Below are 22,543 nucleotides of genomic sequence, written 5' to 3' on the forward strand. Positions count from 1 at the left end.
GATTCTCATCTGCACTACCTCAAGCATGCCTTGGGCCTTTCTATGTTCTTCTAGGATTGCAGTCAAAGCGGGATGAGATGTAGTGTCTGATGTAATTTTCCTATTGTGATTTTAAGACATTTTCAGTGTTGTATTTGGAATCAACTCTTAGTACAGAAGACACCCCCCTTGTCCCAATTGCCATGCAAACATACCGGCCGCAATCTTGGTTGTAACAAAGACGCACAATATCTATCCTGTGTACTAATAGAAAATATGTTAATGAAGACAGCCCAAACTACTGATTGAAATATAAAGAAGCATTCTTTAAAACATGCAGAAGTCATTGCTCTTGTTTAGTACATCATATCACCTGTCATTTCAAACTCGTTTGCGACTCTTTATGTGCTCTTAAAACACATGCGATCCTTTTGTACATCTGCCCCAATTCCCAGTCTCCTATCTGTCTATGTGTCAAGTTTTATTTTACCCCCATCTTCGCACAAGATTTCCAGTTCCCCTAAGCAATACTGAAAGTGTGATGTTTGTGTGTCTTTAAAAACAACAATCTTAAACTTAGCATTCAGCTGGAACTCTGCTAAAGATGGCCAGGCTGCTGTTGGTCTGCCCTGCTGACGGAAAGCTGTGATAATTGCAGCTGCATTACGAGGATTAGGTGACAGAATTTTTTTTGCTCCCTTCATAAGTGCTGTGGGTTCAGTACACTAAGTAGTGGCCTACTTTTCTTCAAGTGGTTTAAAACATGTAATGTGTTTAAATATGTATTACAGTGGATGAAAAGACCTACAGCGAACAATGAACAAATCTTCGGTGAGGAAGCCATTATTCTCACATTCACAACGCTGTCTCTTATCTTAAGAATTAAAAGCAGGACATCAGGTATGTACAAATACAACAAGGTCTCCCCTCACATGGCAGACATATCCTAAAGAGACCTTATTTAATCTCCAAACTCTCCCTACAATTTAAAATACCCCGGCACTTTAGTAATTATGTGTGCGGAGCTAAATTAGGACACTTCCATCGAGTCCACAGCCTGTGAGTTTTTAATGAAAAGAGTGCGCTCCACTGATCAGCAAGACATTCCCTCTTGTGCACTTGCATCGGGGTTAAGTGTTTGGATGAATGAAGAACACGTGAGTGCGTGGATGCATGTAGATTTATTGAGCCATATCAGAAATATGTATTTTTTGTTTTCTTGAAGTTAATCATTTAATCACTGCTTTTCCACATAAAAATCACCCATCAAATTATTTCAGAGTAACATAATAATTGCATTAACAAAGGTGACCTTGGTCATTTTAAGGTACCATTTGCTGCCAAAGTACTGTAGCATGCACAAAGAGATTTGGAACCACCTGGCAGTTAAACCAAAATACACTACTTTAATAATAATAATAATAATAATAATATATTATTATTATTATTATTATTATTATTATTATTATTATTATTATTATTATTATTATTATCATCATCATCATCATTATTGTTATTGTCATTATTAGCATACATCTTAATTAATAAAACCCAGCCTATATCCTATATCCTTAGCAAGTGTAGGTCTTGGACCCACATGTTCTTATAATCGTTGCCAGGCCAATGGTACGCTAGTTTGGTGCTCTGTATTACACCAGAAAAGGGGGCAGCGCCTTAGAGACAAACAGCAAGCTGAGCCAATATGACTGACGTAGCTTAAGCTATATTTACTGCTCTAAATTTAACCACCATTTGCACATTTGGTAACTGTAGCCCAAAGCAAGCTTCGGACACCAAAGCCACCTCGTCAACAGTCATATTGAATGTCTGTGAGACAGCAGTCCCTCTTCCCCACCCCCTCTCTCTTTTCCACTTGAACTATGCCTGAGTCTGTATTCTGCAATTATTAATTTGCTTATTCCATATACACTGCAATCGTTGCACACATAATTCAAATTTCATGGGACTGTCTGTCGTGATCTAATTAGCGAAAGTGCAGCCACCTCACATGGTGAAACTACTGGAAAATATCTGAGGAATGTAGGAGAACCAAATAATGAACTAAAAATAAATAGCTGAGTCAATAAAAAAAAGTGAAAGCAGCAATTAGATACTCCAACATTTAGGTTGTTAGTAGCTGTAATCAGAGAAAAGCAGGGTGTTTTGAAGTCACCTTGACCACGCCCCTGTTCTGCAAGGGGCCTCGTTAATTATCTTCTGCCTCCCATGGGCTACAGTCTCTTAAAAGCCCTTATTAACCTGCCGGGGCTGTCTTTGAGCGGTGATCTTGTGGTCCTGGAGTGTGATAATTGAAACCCTAGAGAGAGCCATTGCTAGTGCTCTTCATTAGTCTTGTTTACATTCACATTTTTCAAATCACCCAGAACAAACAAAGGGACCCCATCTCACAGGGTTAGTTCTGCGTGTGAAGACCTTAATCCGACAAACTTGTATATTCTCCAGTCGCCGCAGTGAAAGTAAATCCAACAACAACAACATTGTACGATGCTCCTAACGGCCAATAATCGCGCCTCCCAGAGATCAGGAGCATCTCAGTTCATCTTGCTCGAGTGCTGCACCTTGCCTCGTATGTCTTGACAGTTGAAAGGCTATGACTTCTGACAGAGTGATCTTCATTGATCGTCTCCCTGTTGACCGGATGAGCATTTTGCCTTGCTTTTTCTGGTCGACTTGATACTGTCATCTTGAACTTGAGCTTTTTTTTTTAGGTACTCCATCACACATCATCCTTGTTTCTGAGATCCTCCTGCTTACCCCGGATGTGGAGGCCATGCCTTCTCTTGCTTTGGCTGTAAACGCATCTTCACCTTCACCTGAAACACCAAGAGATATATCATTATGGGCATCATAATGGGGATCTTCACTGAATTTAAGCAGATTCTAAAATGTTTTGATGCTTCATAGCTGTCCTTCACATTGGGGTTGGCTAAGGTTGGATCTTCGTGTTCTCCTGCAGAATATGTTCCCCCATTCAGATCAGCAAGGGGAAGATAAATAAGTAGAAATAGATATTAAATCCTTGACCTTTTACATCTGATATAATCATGTCTGCTCCAGCTCTTTCTTGTGATGTTTTGAGATGGTACGAGATTATTAGGAGAAATGCTGTGCAGGCTTACTTGCAAATAAGGAATTGCTGGGTTTTGCCGAGGAGCTTTAAAACCTTTTCAATGTTCTACCGTATTACAGCCTAGCAAGAATATAGCACTAATGCCTTGTACTGTATGTTGCTGATTAACAGTGGTGGGTACCTGTTTGCAACTTATAACATTAAGCCTCCTTCCCCTTTTCAAAGAACAATAGCAGTTCTGTTATTTTGCTGCATGCTGCCAATTACTAGGTTCCTGGCTTATTTTTTTTAGTTTTTCAAAACAAATAAAAAATACAGATCAATATGAGATGCTTTCCATTGACACAGGGGGTTTAGGAAATCTCTTTAACGATCCCTCAGAGCTCAGAGCTACTGAGAAAATTCAGTGGACTTATTGTTGTGGAATATCCTGTCACTCCATTAGTTAGACCTGTAGAATCAGACCTTTACACTTTTAAGGAGATAACTCATATGTATGTATGCAGCTATGTAGGCTTTATATGTATTTATATCTCCATCCTTGAATTTAATTACCTTATTTCTGAGGTTAGTGTTGCTTAACTGACCCTGTCCATGTTTTTAAAAGTGTGTCACAAGGCCTTCAAAAGGCACTGACTATCCTAAAGTTAGTTTAAGTTTTTTACTGGTAATCATTCTTTAAGGTATTACAATGCTAGATTTTTCTAAAAGATCAAACTTTAGTGGCCCAGTTGATTTTCCATGAAAAAATAGATTTTTGTCTTCTTTCTTTGTCAACAATTTTAATTGAACTAAAGAAACATTTTACTGTGTGCTGTGTTGGTCAGTTGTGTGAATATATCTCACCTGGATATGGCTTTTGCTTGGGAAGAGATATTTGATTGTTTTTTGGTTTTGTTTTTTCACTGGAGGAGAGGGCCTTAATGCATCCTGAGCAAGCCTGGTTTCAGAAATGCTATTTCACAAAGTACTAGTACTAGTACTTTTTCATTCAGTGTGTAAGACATTGTGGAGGGCTTTGCTGTGCATGTTTATGCCAACAACAACTCACTGTTTTTGAGGCAGAAAGGGTAGAATAATGGCCATTGAATGGACCGGGCAGTCGCTTTTGCCCCAGTTCAAGCCAGTGGGCTGTCTCTAGAAGAAAACACAAGCTGCCTTCTTGCATCATTTGCATTGCGTAGCATTAAGGCTATTGTAAAGCAGGCCGGTGACACATTGACATGCCTGCTCTCTGACTGTCTCTCTCCTGGCTGTGCTGGCTCAGAGAATCACTTTCAGTTCACTTCTTATTTAGGTTAGATGTACTCATCTGTTATGGGAGCTTGTATTCATAATGGAATTTAAAGGCGCAGAAAGCATTTAGATACAGTTGTTTTGATGCACTTAACAATGTAACAGTACCTTTCTGAGAGTTTGTATTAAGAATGAACGGGGCATGCATTGCCTACTAAGGGATACAGGCAGGCCATTAAAACTTACGTCAAAGATTGATTCTTTTTTAGATTTACAGGCAATAGGGTCTTGTACAAATATTGTATTGTTGAAGCAGATTGTTGTTATATTTAAGAAAGTTTACAAACGAGAGAAGGCCATTCTACCCATCGTGCTCGTTTGGTGTCCATTAATAACTGAGTGATCCAAGGATCCTATCCAGTCTATTTTTAAATGTTCCCAAACTTTCAGCATCTACCACATCGCTGGGGAGTTTGTTCCAGATTGTGATGCCTCTCTGTGTGAAGAAGTGACTCCTGTTTTCCGTTTTGAATGCCTTAAAGCCCAATTTCCATTTGTGTCCCCGGGTGCGTGTGTCCCTGCTGATCTGGAAAAGCTCCTCTGGTTTGATGTGGTTGATGCCTTTCATGATTTTGAAGACTTGAATCAAGTCCCCACGTAGTCTCCTCTGTTCCAGGGTGAAAAGGTTCAGTTCCCTCAGTCCCTCTGAGTAGGAGAGACTCTCCTCTAATTGACACCCTCTGTCAATCAACCAGTTCATAATCCATCTACTTACATTACACTGAATGCCTACATCTTCCAGTTTGAGGATCAGTCTTTGGTGTGGAACCTTGTCAAAAGCTTTTTGAAAATCTAAGTATATCATATCATATGCTTTCACAAGATCTACAGCTGCAGTTGCATGTTCAATAATGTAATATTAGTTTCACTGTTTAGGTTGGATTATTTTACAGCAGAAGGTTGAAAGCTTGAAATAGTTTGCTCTTCTGTCTGTACCTGTAAATCTGCAGTTGATCAAAGTCTTATATGTTTCTTTGCTTGTGGTGAATACCGTATTTCAAAATGATGTTGTTGATTGTGGTCGGGGTCTACTTTCATCAGTTATCCCCCCCTGTTAGATGTCAGTAAGATCAGTAAAGGTGTTCATTTTTTTATTTTTTTTATTATGTGAAAAACAAACAATAATACAGCAAAGACTAAGGCTTGACAGAATAACTGCTGAGGGATCCACAGCAGTCCAGGATCCTGCTTCAACCACGAGGGTAAATATTTATATCCAATCTGTAGCTGTGATTGCTCCACTGCTTTAGTTAGCCTTTAGTAATCACTGATTGGCCAAACACAATGTACACATGGAGCAGTGTGATTGTATTTAGTTCACAGCTTTGGGTGGGGTTTTAATAAGCCTGATGTTTTTATAGAGTGCTTTGCAGGGTCTGATTTTAAAAGTAGCCTAGCACAGGAGTCATGTCTCATTTGGGAAACAAGCAACGCAATTCAAAACCATGAAAGGTATGCACTATTAAGATGACTTAGGCTTCAGCACTGTGCACTTAGCACCTTAGAAGAAAGACAGTTTAATCATGAATGTTGTCCTCATCGACTTCCAAGAATGTATTGTTTTGCTTTGCTTGAACATGGATTATGATCTGAGTATCTGGCTTGAAAACCAAGTTGTATTCGAGAGGAAAGGTCAGCTCGTCAACTCTACATTTTAGAGTACAGTGGGTGCTGCATGTGGTTCATGGGAGTGCTTTAAAATAAATAAATCAATAGTGATAAATCTGAGTAACATGCTTTAAAGCCATTTGTCCATATTTCATGTGGCCTGATACAAGCAGATTGAAACGGATTATCAGAACAAGGACTTTCAACATGGGGGCACTTTTTTTAATTGTCAAATGAATCCTTTCAGGTCAAATCTCTTCCTAAACCCTTTTCTCGGGGGGATATAATTATTCTAGAATAATGGATATTTAACCAGCTGGATTGTCTTGATGGAATTGCTGTTTTCATAGATCATTTAATTGAACGGAATGTATTGTATAATTAAAATTAACCAAAAATAATCTGAATTATGAAAAAATAATTGCAAAGTGCGAATCCAATTCTGATTGGTATTGATGTAGATATAGATGTGGAGCTTCTGTTCATTGTAACGTTGAAATATGTGTCATTGTTGTTCAAATGACTGTTTCTATGTATGACACAGATCAGTTATTTGTAGTCTATAAAATGTGGAATTGACTGTAGTAGATTTCCTTATTTTCCATATAGTTTGCACTGAGAGCTATGAAAAAGCTTAATTCCACCATAAGACACAGATGGACAAATAGATTTTACAATATCGTCTCTTTTGGAGAGCAGAACTATGGGGTTGAAACAGCTTTAGTTCTGCTTTTTCAAACAGAAAATACGATAGGGAATTAGTGTTCGGGTAACTACAAGAATGATGGACCACCTATAACGCAGAAAAGGAAAACAATGGCTCTTAGAAGACTTTTCAGCTGTGTAGCACACACATTCATTTGTAAAGTTTATGTATATTAGTTTTATTGTGTGTCTTTGCACTACTTGGCCCAAATAGAATGTAATTTTATGTGTGTTTGTTTCTTTTATTTCTCACTTTGCATTATTTCCAGCCTGTAGCTGATAAATATTAGTACTGTAGAAATGACTCAGGACTGGGTTAAAATCACAATATTTGTTTTTGAGTTCAGCCTTAGTGTATGGCCTGTTTTCTTTGTTGGTTTTCTCTCCATATCCCAGATGCCCTTGCGTGGTGCCTGAGACAAAGCTGGCGGGTTACCATATCTTGGCTTAGTTAATGTACCAGGTGGGAAATGGATCAGCAAATTATGACTGATGATATAAGCTCATAGTCAGTCTGAAGTCCCCTGTGCTCATCTTTGTATTTGTGCATGTCAGACAGGAATTTATGTTACCACATCAAGCTTGGATATTTCAGTTAACCGATTGGCTTTCACACAGCGATGAACAGATTGTCATACAGTGAGGGAAAAAAGTATTTGATCCCCTGCTGATTTTGTACGTATGCCCACTGACAAAGAAATGATCAGTCTATGATTTTAATGGTAGTTGTATTTTAACAATAAGAGACAGAATAACAACAACAAAATCCAGAAAAACGCATTTCAAAAAAGTTATACATTGATTTGCATGTTAATGAGGGAAATAAGTATTTGATCCCCTATCAATCAGCAAGATTTCTGGCTCCCAGGTGTCGTTTATACAGGTAACGAGCTCAGATTAGGAGCACTCTCTTAAAGGGAGTGCTCCTAATCTCAGCTCTTTACCTGTATTAAAGACACCTGTCCACAGAAGCAATCAATCAATCAGATTCCAAACTCTCCACCATGGCCAAGACCAAAGAGCTGTCCAAGGATGTCAAGGACAAGATTGTAGACCTACACGAGGCTGGAATGGGCTACAAGACCATCGCCAAGCAGCTTGGTGAGATTATTCGCAAATGGAAGAAACACAAAATAACTGTCAGTCTCCCTCGGTCTGGGGCTCCATGCAAGATCTCACCTTGTGGAGTTTCAATGATCACGAGAACGGTGAGGAATCAGCCCAGAACTACACAGGAGGATCTTGTTAATGATCTCAAGGCAGCTGGGACCATAGTCACCAAGAAAACAATTGGTAACACACTACGCCGTGAAGGACTGAAGGAGGAGGAGGAATGACCCCAAGAACACCATCCCCACCGTCAAACATGGAGGTGGAAACATTATGCTTTCGGGGTGTTTTTCTGCTAAGGGGACGGGACAACTGCACTGCATCAAAGGGACGATGGACGGGGCCATGTACCGTCAAATCTTGGGTGAGAACCTCCTTCCCTCAGCCAGGGCATTGAAAATGGGTCATGGATGGGTATTCCAGCATGACAATGACCCAAAACACACAGCCAAGGCAACAAAGTAGTGGCTCAAGAAGAAGCACATTAAGGTCCTGGAGTGGCCTAGCCAGTCTCCAGACCTTAATCCCATAGAAAATCTGTGGAGGGAGCTGAAGGTTCGAGTTGCCAAACGTCAGCCTCGAAACCTTAATGACTTGGAGAGGATCTGCAAAGAGGAGTGGGACAAAATCCCTCCTGAGATGTGTGCAAACCTGGTGGCCAACTACAAGAAACGTCTGATTTCTGTGATTGTCAACAAGGGTTTTGCCACCAAGTACTAAGTCGAAGGGGTCAAATACTTGGTTCCCTCATTAACATGCAAATCAATGTATAACTTTTTTGAAATGCGTTTTTCTGGATTTTTTTGTTGTCATTCTGTCTCTCACTGTTAAAATACACCTACCATTAAAATTATAGACTGATCATTTCGTCAGTGGGCAAACGTACAAAATCAGCAGGGGATCAAATACTTTTTTCCCTCACTGTATACACTCTAAAAGGCAACAACTCTGTTTTTCCGTGGTTATGGTTTCAATTGATAAATGAGGGCTCTTGCTTTATCATCTCCCTGAAGAAAGACCCTTTTACTTTATAGTGAATGAAAGCTATTTGTTTAATTGATTTTATGTAGGGTGTTCCAACAATACTAATGAGAACTTTTTTGTGTTTTTTGGAAATATTTTGAAATGCTGTGCATTATTCTGTGCATATAGATACATGCTCACTATGTATCTATATGCAGACAGTATGTAGGCCTTGCAGACTTTTTACAATATGCCTCTGGCGCTTAGTGTGGAGTCTCTTGTACTTTTATAGCATTAGCACTTTCCTTCTGTGCTAAACCTAATTAGTGCCTATTCATTATTTTATTATTATTACACCATAACAGAATTAGCCATGCACAACAGGGATACAATCCAGACCATTGTATATCTTACAACGAGATGAAAACTCTGTATTGTTCAGATAATACATTGCCAAAATATATCCGGTATAGTTGGGAGACTATATTGGTATTTTGTTTCTAATTGAATCACTGGCTTGTTCTTGAAACAAATTCCTTTTGTCTTCCTCCCTTCGCTACATTATAGCCAAGACCATGCTATCAAGATACCCTGCTTCTGTCAGCAGTGTAGAAATAGCTCAGACAGCTTACAGCTCTCCTTCTTACATAACAGTGAGATGTAAGAATTGTGGTGGCTGTCACTGGCATGCATATGACTGTATGCTGCAGCTCTTCTTCTACGCTTTTTCTTCTGTGGGGAAAAAAAAAACATGTTGCCCCCTAGACAATTGGAAAAGATGAGTGTAATCCAGGAATGAAAATATCTGTGAAGCGCATCCTAGAGAATGCCACACTGTTAAGTCATAGACTCCACAGAAGACAATTTAAAGAGAGCTTTCAGAGGAATCAGAATACCTGTAATTAGCCTTCTCATTGCTTTGTTTGGCGTAATTAGGGTCCCGTTCACTTCGTTTCCAGAAGAATGCCTTTTCTGAAAGGGCTCTCTATCCTCGAGTCCTCTCGCCTGTCGGATATATGCTAATAAAAAATACAAAAGATAAAAATCTCAAGGTGGCTGTTGGACATACCGAGCAGAATACAGCTTGCAGCCTAAATTGCTTTTAGGGCTTCACGGAGCATCACGTAAGAATAACAAAATGCAGTTTGTTCATGGTTGGTTGAAGAATTTCAAAGCAGGAGAAAGTAAGGCCAGATGGCAGGTATTTTTGTGGATTTCTTTCACTGTGAGATTACCAACACTTTTACTGAAGAAAGCTTACAGCATTGGCTGGTTGCTTATGTTGATGAACCACTACTAAAAGGTGTTTTTGAAATTCCAACACTCCTCCAATCCATGTTCTTTTTAAATAAGTAATATTTTCAAACTCCTGTTTCTCCAAAACCTTCAATGAGGTTCCCCTTCTTAGTTTCTTAGCCCTGCCACTGGTCAGTCAATTATCTGTGATGTCCTAAAGTTAAAGACTTGAATTGTAGAGCATTGTATTTGGGCGAGTATAAGAAAAACAATGAACCAATTTGTGTTGTTAGTGTTGGTGTTGTTCTTTGTGCTGTCTATGAAAATAATTTAACTGTATTCTTTCATTACCAGTAGTTTCTTAACTCAACCTTAAGTTCAGACATATCCTGTGTAGCTTACAGTGTCATTCCAAGAATACATTTAAGCAAAAGCATAAATTGCTTTTATTTTCCTCATGGAAAAATGGTGTGCCCATAACTGATCTTCTTCGACAAAAGCAAAATGTGATGAAATGTGAGTTGTGGTAATTTTATTTTCCTCCCATTCATCAGGTTTAGTAATTAGTTCCTACAGTTGGATTCAGAATGTGGGAGGGAATGTAAGTAGGTTCTGGCTCGAGTCAAATTGAAACTTGGCGGTGTTTTGTGAAACTGAACTGAAAGCTTCAGCTGAAAGTGTCAAGAAAAGATTCTTAAAAAATGTCCTTTCTCTTTTAACATCAGGCAGAAAATGACCAGATAGAGCCATACATGAGTGTAAATGTACCAGACGACAGAGAAGAATGACAGTCTGATGTCTGAGGCAAGTATGAGTCCGGTCAAAGCGCAGTAGCCAAGGCATACAGAGAGTGTGCTGTGAGCTTTGCTACTGATCTTGTTTTAGTCACACTTTGCATCAACATGTAAACAGACATATTAATGTTTTAATAGTACATCTGATGTTAAACAGCTTTGTTAAAGTGTGCTGTTTAATCACTGTCCCTTCAATAAGTGACAAATTAGTTGGGCTTGATGTGGTGGGTGTCTCTGTCCTTCATGTCTCTATACGGGATACACCCAGAGTTCTTCAGAAGAAAGTCTGTCATTATAAAGAAATAACAGGTTACTTGGCCTTCTATATCTAATAGGCAAACAATTCTTGTGCTGCTCCCTCTATGCAATCCATTTGGGAGAAGGGTGCAATTACAGCCTGGCAGGAAGGAAGAATTAGAGGGTATGGCTGTGGGTCCTTGCAAACAGGGTAACACAGCGTTTGTGTTAAGGCCCTGCTGCCTGTGTGGATAGAAGAGAGGATTTAGTAGGAAACTTTTTAAACCTCCCCAAGTTAATTGGGAAACTGTTTACATATTTGCATTTTCTGCCAGGCCAAACAGTATGTGATCCATCTGTTGCCATGGTGCTCGGAAAATGCCTTGCCATTGTCTCACAGACCGTGAGGAAAAGTAGTGACACGTCGACAGTGATAGTGATCTGAGTTTTATTATTTTTTAGAATCAAGAATAAGGTTTATTTATTTCTTTGATGATGATTCTGAACAAGTTTTCTTCTTGTAATGCTTTGTATTCCTCTTCCAAAACTGGAATCATTCATGACAGCACATTATTTGATTCTATGGCATTAAAATGCTTCTACTTCTGGATCTAAGTCACTTAAAAAAGTGTAAAACATCACCCTATCCTGGACTGAGCTTCTGAACAAAAAAGTATATTGGAATTTGTTTTTCCAATGAGAGTATGGAAAGGGTATTGGGGGCAGAAGTTAACAGGACAAGTCACACACACACACACTTCTTTGAATTTGTAGCATAGAAAAGCCTTGGAATAATTTTGCAGCTCATGTTGTACCTGTTTTTAAATCCCCTACTTACATACCATTGCAGTGAGTATTAGAAGCAGTAAGTGTGTCATTTGCTGTTTAACACACAGTGGACAGGATATGATACAAATCTCCCAAGGGCAAGGCTGGTCTGTGCTACCAGGAATCTGTCTGGCTCTGAGAGCACACTTCCTGTTTCAATGCACCTCCACTAGTCCCTGGGTCAGCCCATGCCCAGGTCCTGCTGGTTTGCACCTGTAATAAAACATGCATATGTGTGTTATATGTGTGTGTGTATGTGTGGGAAGTCTAATATAAAATCTCCTAAAGAATTAAATTAGAACGTTAAGATTAACATAAATTACACATCTTTGTTTTGTTTGTTTAAATCCAGTTTATGATGCATGAAAGAAAACTGTGATTTTAATTGTTATTGGAAGTAGGACACCCTGCCAATTCCAGGTGGTAGACTAGTATACAATTCTTCATGCAGTTATCTTTAATTGGAGTTATATATTTCAGAAGGGGTGTACCCTAATCCCACCCCCACAACACACATAAATACTGGGCATTAAACCGCTCAGCATTTGTTGCTTTGTATCCCTCATCTACTCCAAACACCGCCTTTGCAGCAAAACTCCCCGGCTATCCAATGCCTCGTCCACATGGCCAGTCTATCGTTCCCTCATACAAGCAAGTTTAAGCCAAATCTAAATTACTTTATGATCCTCTCACTTTACTCTCACCATTAGGGTATGGCCAAAGCTCCTGAAACATATTCAGGGCTATGTAAAAAGCATAGATCACTAGGTACTACTGATTACAGTGTTCTTTTAACAGTAATATAAAAAAGAAAAGGCACTCTATTTCTTTGAAGCAATGACTGGGTTGCTGTACCAGTAACCATATACGTGTGTATTACCATATATATTATGAGACTGTGCCCTGAAACTCAGTTGGACTTCATACTGGTTAAGGAGCTGTGTCTAGTGAGAAGAAAACGCAACTATAGACTTCATTTATTTAATTTTTTCTTCATCTTTATCCACACAGTCACTTTGTCTCAGGTCCCCAGCAGTGAGAGCAGAGTCTAAACATGGCATGCTTTTGAAGAGGCTTTATAAAGAGAAAAATACAGTTCAGATCTTGGCTAGTGTCCCGCTAATTGACATTCCCGTCCCACTTTTACAAAAAGCAGAAAATTCCTTTTGCCTTTTCGGGAGGAGGCAGCAAATTGTTGAATTATAGAGGGTATTAGAAAGAAACAAATGTGCATTATTATTTTTAAAATATCTGCTTGCCAATGAACCTGTTTTTGGCCCATTTTGGAATATTGTTTTGATTTAGTAATTACTTGAAGTGGTAGCAAAACAGTTATATGATGTGATGTTAGGCATACCTTATACTCTATCCTACCAATATATAGATGTATTTATTTTAATAGTAGCAGTTGTTTTGCTAGTTTTAATGTGTGAAAGATTTAGTCTTTCATCTCCCCGAAGAGTGACAATTTCAAAGAGACTGTTACGATATGCTGTGAAAATATACAGGTAGTGAAAAACTGCAGTGTTTCTCTGTGACACCAGGAAAGTTGTTTTTATTTTTTTCCCGCAAGAACTGAGTTAGTATTTGTGTCACCCTTGTCCTTAAAAGTCTTACTATACTCCAGTTTGGCAGGAGATGGCTAACCACACAAATACAAAATAAATAAACATTTGCTTTTCCCCAGACAATGAAAAAATATGCCTGGCCGTAATAGGGTTGTCGTTTTGCTTGGTGGATCAAACTAATCCAGCCCAATTTTTGTGGATAGCATTAGTGTAGCATAGGCTTCTGTCTACTGAGGTAAAGCTTGTCTGAAGCTGAACTAGTGTTATCACAGCAGGAGGAACACAATTGACTTTGAAAACCATGCCTTATTTGGAAATTAAGCCCTTGGATAGAATGAGACCCGGGTGATAAATGGCAGGCTTTGTGCCTACAGTTTAAGAGCAGTTTCTGTAGAAATCTTCAGTTTGATGATGGTTTGTTTTATTTTAAGATGACTCATTAACTCTGTAAATAAGGGAGATAACGATTTAAAGATGACATCATGGCAGAAACAATGCTGAGTATTCTGTCCTGAATCATACAGTTATACGTTATTATTAATTATCTTTTTTTTATGGTTTTGTTCTCATTATAAAAGATTTTCAAATTTAAAACAATACGTAACTCAAGTAAGTACAATATTCCAGTACCTAATTTTATGGATTTAATGGTTTTTTTTGGGTGTTTTATTTCAGTCCCACACAGCTATAGAATATTGAAGATCCCCACTTAGCACAGTATATCTTGGATTATGCTTTGCTGTAATCCTTTCTGGTTTAAGCAGGCATTTATAGATCAATTGTAATGATCCACACTGAACCCAAGAGAGTTCCCCTGTAGAGTTCTGATCTGAGTGTTGTATTCTGGCTGACAAGTGGCTAACCACTTTGATACAGGGTTTATGTAGCATGCATGTAGCATAATGGTACATGACCAATGTGAAATGCTTTTTGCTTTTTTATCTATGTCTCATTAGCTGAGGAAGCTATTTCTTTAAGCCAGCAGACAGTTGAATGTGTAGTTACATGTAAAATTGTATTTTTAACTTTTCCCTTGTAATTAGACCTTGGGTCAAAAAAAAGAAAAGACCCAACATGGATTTGCTGGGACAGTTTGGGGTTTATTTGAAAGGGATGCCCGTGGTTGGTGTGTATGACACACTCTGTCCAATGTGGCAAACAGATGTGATTACAGAGGAGCTGTAGAAACATTGCGTTGGAATGAATGCAGCCCAGCTAGGCTGTGTGGTTGGGTGGCCCTTAAATAAGCTGCCAATGGGCAAACTATGCAGTTATCAGATATATTCAACCAATTAGGTTTATAAAGTCTGAATATTGTTCTTAAATCTGACTGTAAGTCCCTTTACAGGCTCTGGCCTCCATTAAGAATATCGTGAACACAGTTCACCGTTTTTAGTTTTCTTTATATCAACTGAATTATTCAATCACTTACATTGAAATAGAAAGAATTATAAAGGACGACAAAGAGCCGGTGCCGGAGCCGCTGCTCGGCCTGGGAAGCAGCTGGTCTTTAGTGAACCGGCCGCTTTTCCACCGGTTTCGGACCCGAACGCTGACGTCACTGGTGTGGGCGTTCCCAAGCGCGGAGTAGAAGAGAAACAGCGATAATAATAATAATAATAATAATAATAATAATAATAATAATAATAATAATAATCAGCACCGAGGACTTTAAACCCTATTATACATCCCAATCAAACTCAATAAAGCGTCTACACACAGCAGTAATAATCAGCACCGAGGACTGCGACTTTAAACCCTATTATACATCACAATCAAACTCATTCAGCACAGATACACTGTAAAAAACAACACAAAAAAACGCGAGATCACACATGTAGCAGAAACGAAAATACAACTATACGAATATGCTAAGATAACTCAGCCTTTTATTTGTATTGATTTTTATTGATGCATTAAGGGATTTACACCGATTCGCTATTTCAGACACTTTTACTGTATTGAATAAAATACAAGTTAGAGTTAACATGCATTCGTCCCCGCGCACACAGTTCACATTTTCATTCATTTTGTGGCGTATTTTTACTTTTATTCTTGTTTAAACACAATGACTAGGCTGGCCTATTGATTATGGATGCGGCTGTTTTGGGGGTGTTTGCGGCGCAGTCGCGGCAGATCAATAACCTGTCGGAGATCTCAGGTGATGATAATGGTTTGATGGGAAATTGTGCTGATTGATGAGGTCTGGGATGATGGTCCCACATCACTGTTGCATTGTCCCTGTTGCCAGACACGCAGCGATGCTCCTATGTGTTGAAAGTCGCCCTGGATAAGAGCGACTGCTAACAAATACACAATAATAATAATAATAATAATAATAATAATAATAATCCATTGTCAGCACTGCTGGCTGTGAGCACAAAGCGCGTCACTGTCACAGATCTTACGGTGTATTTGATCTCTTACTGAACAATATGTGTGTTTTGTGTAATTCGCCCTGTGCTAAGAAAATGAATTTATTCATAAATTATGAATCATGCGCAAACCAACCCGGGACACGTGACTCGTAGAGGCGCTGGATTCGGCGTCACACCGGATCAGATAATGACCAGATCATTACCAAACAACATTTCTGTCCAACCTGTATCCGCATTAACTCTCATCGTCATAATCTCGCGGTAACACGGCTTTCCTGTCACGGAAGCTGCGCTCAGTCGGCTCTCGTTGCTGCCATTTGACAACAACTAACTCGTTATTGACGTGTGAGACATATTGTCACTGTAGTGTCTCTCTGACAGACCGCGGTTTGCTGCTGATTTCGCTCATTTTCAATCAAAACTCTCCTGACCGCTCGCGTCTCTGCTGGCATTTTAAACATGGCGGCTGAACTCCAGCAAATACCTTTCTGTGGAGACGACGTAACCCCGCCCCCCGCACTGACGTCACTGGTTCGTAGGTTCCAGACCAGCACGTTTTAGTTCTTTTGCGGTGAAAAGCAGGGAATGGTTCCAAATTAGGCACCGGCTCCTTGTCGGTGGAAAAGCGCTAACATTAAAGCAATATCGCATTGAAGAAACAGTCTACAGTTGATGTTGTCGCCCCCATTGGAACTAATTTGTCATTTCTTTGGAAAACAGTAATGATTTTAAACAAAGAGAGAAGCTTGTCATTCTTTTGAAAAACATTTTGTGGATTGATGATAATATTCGTAGCAGTGTTGGCCGGCAGTTGAAAGAGGAGACTGTTTTTTAGTGAAACCATTATCATCTTACGTGATTCCAAGAGTGGGAGTTAAGAAACATTTCTACAGTAACTTATATTTGACTCATATTTAGGTAATGTGTTCATGTATGGTTTAAAGTCTGCAATTGCTGATGAATTGCTCTTCAAGGCCATCAGTGCATCCATTAGAAATACAATATCTAAAAAAATGACCCATTTGAAATGCCTCATTCACTGCTTGCTTCTGGTTGATAAATACAAAGTTGGAATTGTATTAGTTTTTGTGTCATAAGAAGACTATTTGATTGATGAGCTGGTTTTAATTAATGGTCCGTTTTCCTCAGTATTGGGAGCTGAGTTACATGGAGTTTTGCTTTTTCTTTACCGAAAAGCATATTTCATGTCGTTTGTATGTTTGTTTGTTTAATTGTATTTATACACAGAGATTCTATTAAATGTATTTGATCTCTTCATACAGTACAACGCTGTCACAATTCAGAACCCAGGGAGGCAGATCATTCTTAATCAGAATGAATGGGCTTAACCTTTCTGAAAGCCTTTGTAACTATAGAAATGGCAAAAATATATAGGGCACTTTTGGGAATACAAGACAGTGGGACTCCAAAGCCCAGCGCGACAACCTGCTACTTCATCTAAAACAGTGAGATGTGTTGCTGTGAGTGATGGATGACCTGCGCAGGACAGTATGTAATTGGACACTGGAGTCATTTTGACAAAATAGATAAACAGTTTGATTGATCTTTGCAAGTACACTATAAAGCAGAGCTGTAATTAAGGTAACTTTTTAGGTCCCTGTCTGTTAGGATTTATAGTAATTATTGCTTCCCCTTTTCCAATAAGTATAACCCAGAACAGCTAAAGTTTTGTGCCAGCGTTGAGATTGAATGCACACTTGGAATGCCGCCGTGGTGTTTGTGCCTCCACCACGGTGTGTAAATGTGCATCATTCAATGGGTCTTGTAAACCCTGTAAGTGGCCTTGGATAAAGGCATCACCTCAATGAATAAATAACTGGACCTGCAGCTCTTACACTGGCCCAGAGAGGAATGTTTTCATCTGTTTTACAAATGCCTGAGCATGGGCCGTCGCTCTGTACATTGACCCAGAGAGGAATGTATTGATGAGATAGTGTTCCAGTTGGCTGAACACGGCTCCACACGCGTCCTTCCTCCGCACAGCGTGTCCCGGGGTGGACGAGGTCTCAATCAGGCGATCGATCAGTTTTTCATTGCTGGAGTGCTGATGCGCTTAGAGGGATTGACCGGTTACGCACAAAAAGTGAAGGTCGTGGCTTTTCATGCCAAGCGTTGGCTGGGCTCAGGGTGTGTGACCCAAGAAGCAAACTGTGATCTCAGCTAAGATGTTCTTGCTGAAGGTATAACTGCATGCAGGGCAGTGAGTCCAATACAGCAGGTTTACTATGGTCAAATCAACAGTCACGTACTACTGATGAAACACCCTCCTTTGGCGTAGCAATTAATTGTCATAAAAGTTAGGACACCACATCTGCAGCACAGAAGGAATTAAATGGCAAAAATATACAAGAAACTGCAGTCACGATCCACTCATTTCAGCAAGACATCACACTCTCGCAATCCACCCAGAAATAAACATCATTGTTGTTTCCCTCAGGTCACCATACTCCATAGCCCCGAACCCCTGTCCTGCACATTGTTTGCATGTTTTGAGGAGGCATTTTGATATTTGCTGGTTATTGTAGAGGACACGGTTCAGAAATGTCTGGCTGAGAACTCGCTAGGGACTGGGAATGGATTTTTCAGTTGACTTGCATTCTTGTCCCACGGCCCTCCTCTGAGCTGACTGCCAGTGGACGCCAGTCCTCACAAAGGGGCCTTTTCAACTTCTCAAAGGTCAGGCCTTCAGTAAAGGGCAGCGTGCTTTTAACCAGGACACATCTGTTATTCTGTTATGACAGTTTGGCGATAAAAAAACATTTGGAAGCTTTTATTTTGCTGTCTTGACAAAATACAAATGTATAAAAAATATCAGATACAGACCCATGGGATACATTAGTGTACCCTATACATCTGGAGTATTATTTAAAGCACACATGATCAAAAATAAAATAAAGCGAAACTGGAGATATCCTCAAAAAGAACAAAACTAAAGAACAGAAATTCAATGTATTTTTGACCCCGTTTTGCAATTACTAGAAAATGGTAAAGTAAATCATTAGGCATAAACTATCTGTTACAAAACTTCAAAACAGACTGACCTTGTACTCTTCAGGGTTGCACAGTCCCTATGTGGAGCCTGTCTGGCAGTCCGTTTGTTCCTTAATTGCTTAATGAATGTTTTTGCATGCAGCTTGGTTATGCGGGAATTATGTGATTCAGACCAATTTTCCCACCTAAACATGCAAATGAAAGGCAAACCTTTCTAATGGCACCCTGCTGAGACCTCCTGTCAGGGCTGTTCTTTTTCTAGCCATTGTTACCAATAGGCAAACGGAAACAGATAAAGAACAGGTCCCCAGGCAAAACCTTCCTATCCCCCCCCACTCCCCAGCCTCCATCCCCAGGCCAGCAATGACCTTTCTCTGCAGAGAATTGCAATACGGCTGTATTTATCAGTGAGGATGAAAAATGCCACGTTAAAGCTTAATTTACTGTTAACTCATCAATGCACGTAGCGGCCAAGAGAGATCATTTGAATTGACATGATTAACCAGGATACCACTCCCATGACAAATCAGTCATAGTCAAATTGTTTTATGTGCCTGTGTTTTACGTTTAACAAATTTCCTTTGATGAATTTTAAGACAGTGGATGAGCGTAATGTCTAATGCAGGATATTAGAGAGCACATTCAATCTGAACAGTGTGCTGTGCAATTACGTCTCTCATGTCGAGGATATGAAACCTAATTGAGCTTCGTTTGTGCTTCTGTACAGTGGTATTGACCTTTATTTCCTCTACTAATCCATCTACAAGTGTTACTCTTACCATTGCATGCACTGCATGTATTAGCAGAACAATGTATATTTAGCAGTATGAACTGTACTATACACAGTTTTTCTCATTAAAAGCAAAGCACTTAGAACAGGTAATTACAAAATTGCTGAGCACCTGAAAATTGCCAGAGTGTTCTATTTTTCAAATAAATATAGCAATTAGAGGTAAAACAAAATTATGAGCAGTATAACTACACACTTTTACAAAATACTAATTATCTAGTTTATAAAAACATGTATATTGTAATCCAATACAATACTATTAATTTTGGGACACTTTATTGAAAAATGGAGGAAAACAGAACAGAAGTTGAATTCAATAAGTAAAACGATGTGTAGAAATATCTACTATATCTACTATACAGTCACAATGCACAAACTTGTTTTTAATATGTTTGCTTATCTGCCATTTTTCTTCTTAATATTTTTAATGTGGTAGATAATTCAGTATTCTTTTAAAATATTACCTCCAGATGGTGTACAAAAAATGTTTGCTTCCAGAGATTTCTATATATTTATTATTTAGCTGAAAATAAGAAATCTACAAAATTAGACAACTTAGGCACCACAAGAAGGATATCGCTGCTCTAGAGGCAGTTCAGAGGAGAGCAACCAGACTTTCCATTCCAGGTCTGAAGGGAATGTCCTACTGAGAGACTGAGGAACTGAACCTTTTCACCCTGGAACAGAGGAGACTACGTGTTGACTTGATCCAAGTCTTCAAAATCATGAAAGGCATCGACCACATCAAACCAGAGGAGCTTTTCCAGATCAGCAGGGACACACGCACCCGGGGACACAAATGGAAATTGGGCTTCAAGGCATTCAAAACGGAAAACAGGAGACACTTCTTTACACAGAGAGTCGTCACAATCTGGAATAAACTCCCCAGCGATGTGGTAGAAGCTGAAAGTTTGGGAACATTTAAAAATAGACTGGATAGGATCCTTGGATCACTTAGATATTAATGGCCTCCTCTCGTTTGTAAACTTTCTTATGTTCTTATGTTCTTATAATCAGAAACAAACAGACAAAGTGCTAGCACACATGAAAAAAATGTAACTCTCCAGATTCCACTGGTGATGAACGTTGTTTTTACACCATCTTATCCCAAGGGATGCTAATAACTAGTTAACTGCTTTCAGTCATGAACAATTAATGTATTGTAGGTTAGTGTTTTATTACGTAATGTAGCTATATCCTTCTTAAGCAATGGTTGATCTAGAGTTAACTGATTCTTTTTAGGGAAAATGTTTAACAAAATCTGAAAAATGCTACATTCCTGCCTCCTGTCAAATTTCTGCCACACCGCAATAAAGAATTACAATGGAAAGTCCTGAATTACCAATAGCTGACTTATTTTATAACTGATTTATTATTATGGGAATTAAAGTGTCATCATTCACCCAGTTCGTCACTAACAAAAAAAATGGAAATCATGTTCCTGAAGTTAACGTTATGATAAGAATGCAAATGATTTTAAAGTATGATAATAACATTACAAACGCAAACAAAGGCGTTGACTTCTTTGCTGCCTGACTGATGTAATGACGAAATTTGACGCATCTGTTCCTCCATGTGATGAAAGCAGAATGCGTAGTAGATGATTAATCATGTGCTTGTAAGCTTGGCTTCCTATCAATAAAAACATGTTGCAAAATACTACATGTGAACCACTGCAGATTCTAGCATTTTCTTTACTTGAGGATTTTGCTGTATCATGTAAACTATCAAGAAGTAGTCCTTAAAGTAATCAGATTTTTTTTTAAGTATGGGTTTCAGAATACTAATCAGACCTGAGTAACCATAATGGGAATACTTGTTTTCTACAAAACTCTCACTCAGTATAAAAGCTCGGGCACAGAGGAAGCTCATGTTCTCTGCATCTTTCCAATACTTCTCATACAACTTGTATATGGTCCATCATGCTATATCCACCTCTGAATCCTGCTTGTTCCCTTGGTCGGGCAAAGTCCAGGGTGTAAGTTTAATATATTTGCAAATACTTAATAATTAATAAATAAGATGGAGAGTAGAATAATGAACCTATAGTTCTTCAGATCTTTGTCTCCTTTCTTATGAAGGACAATGATGGCTGCACTGTTGCAATTATCTGGTAATTGTTTAATTCTGAGACATTTTGTGAAGTGTTTTGCCAGAATTGTCTCAATGTCTTCTCCAGCTTCTCTCAGGATCTCCACTGTGATTCCATCTCTCCATGTGCTTTTCCATTTTTTATCTTCTTTATTGCATAAGATACTTCTTCTGGAATCACATATGGCATTTCACTTGTGTTCATTGAGACCTGTTCTTCTTTACTGCTGTCATTACTACTATATAGTTTTTTGGAGTATTCTTCCACTCTTCTAATAGTGTTTGATTGTTGTAAATCATATGAGGTTCATCTGTCATATTTGCAAAATCGCCTGAAGACCTGCATCTTTACAGATGTGAAAGAAAATGAACAAATTATGTTTGTTTTCTCTTGAAACCACTAAACCACCATAGGCCTTGAGATTAATACCTGATTTGCCTCAATTATATGGTGATATGATTCTATGAAGTTGTTTCCATACCAAATAAAAGCAATTGTCTGGGATCCTGCAACTTTAAACGCATTGTCCCTGAATACACTACACAGTCCCAGCTCCAGTTTTTCATCACAGCAATTTTTTTTAATGCAAATGCCCAGGGAGATGGAGACCCATTTACCCGTCACATAACAAGGGGTTGTAATTGGATAAAGCACTGAGAAACCCAGGATGCAGAGAGAGAAGTGTTTGATCAGACAGTGGAGGCTGTCTTTCTCTCCCTCACTGCCTCTCTCTCTAGGACAAAGATGTTGTACTGGGTCACACGTGGATTTAATCACTTTTCTCTTGTGTTAATTATGTCTTGAGGCTCCAGGATTCTCCGTCGCCCTCTTTACCCCACATTAGCGAGATAAATAA

At 39.0% G+C, this 22,543-nt stretch overlaps 1 protein-coding gene across 2 annotated transcripts in view; it reads left to right on the forward strand.

Annotated features, from left to right (window-relative positions):
• The window catches only part of osbpl5 (oxysterol binding protein-like 5), a 96,169-nt gene that overhangs the window by 20,972 nt on the left and 52,654 nt on the right, over nt 1-22,543 (forward strand). The window contains exon 2 of one of the 2 annotated variants that reach the window (XM_066701111.1): nt 10,714-10,792. The exons of the other annotated variant lie outside the window; for it this stretch is intronic. Within the exon in view, the coding sequence (XP_066557208.1) occupies nt 10,751-10,792 (42 nt within the window). The 5' untranslated portion in view covers nt 10,714-10,750. The remainder of the gene's footprint in view (nt 1-10,713; nt 10,793-22,543) is intronic. 2 annotated transcript variants of the gene reach the window in all.

The sequence above is a fragment of the Amia ocellicauda genome, chromosome 4 (assembly GCF_036373705.1).
Source record: "Amia ocellicauda isolate fAmiCal2 chromosome 4, fAmiCal2.hap1, whole genome shotgun sequence".
Classification (NCBI taxonomy): Eukaryota; Metazoa; Chordata; class Actinopteri; order Amiiformes; family Amiidae; genus Amia; species Amia ocellicauda.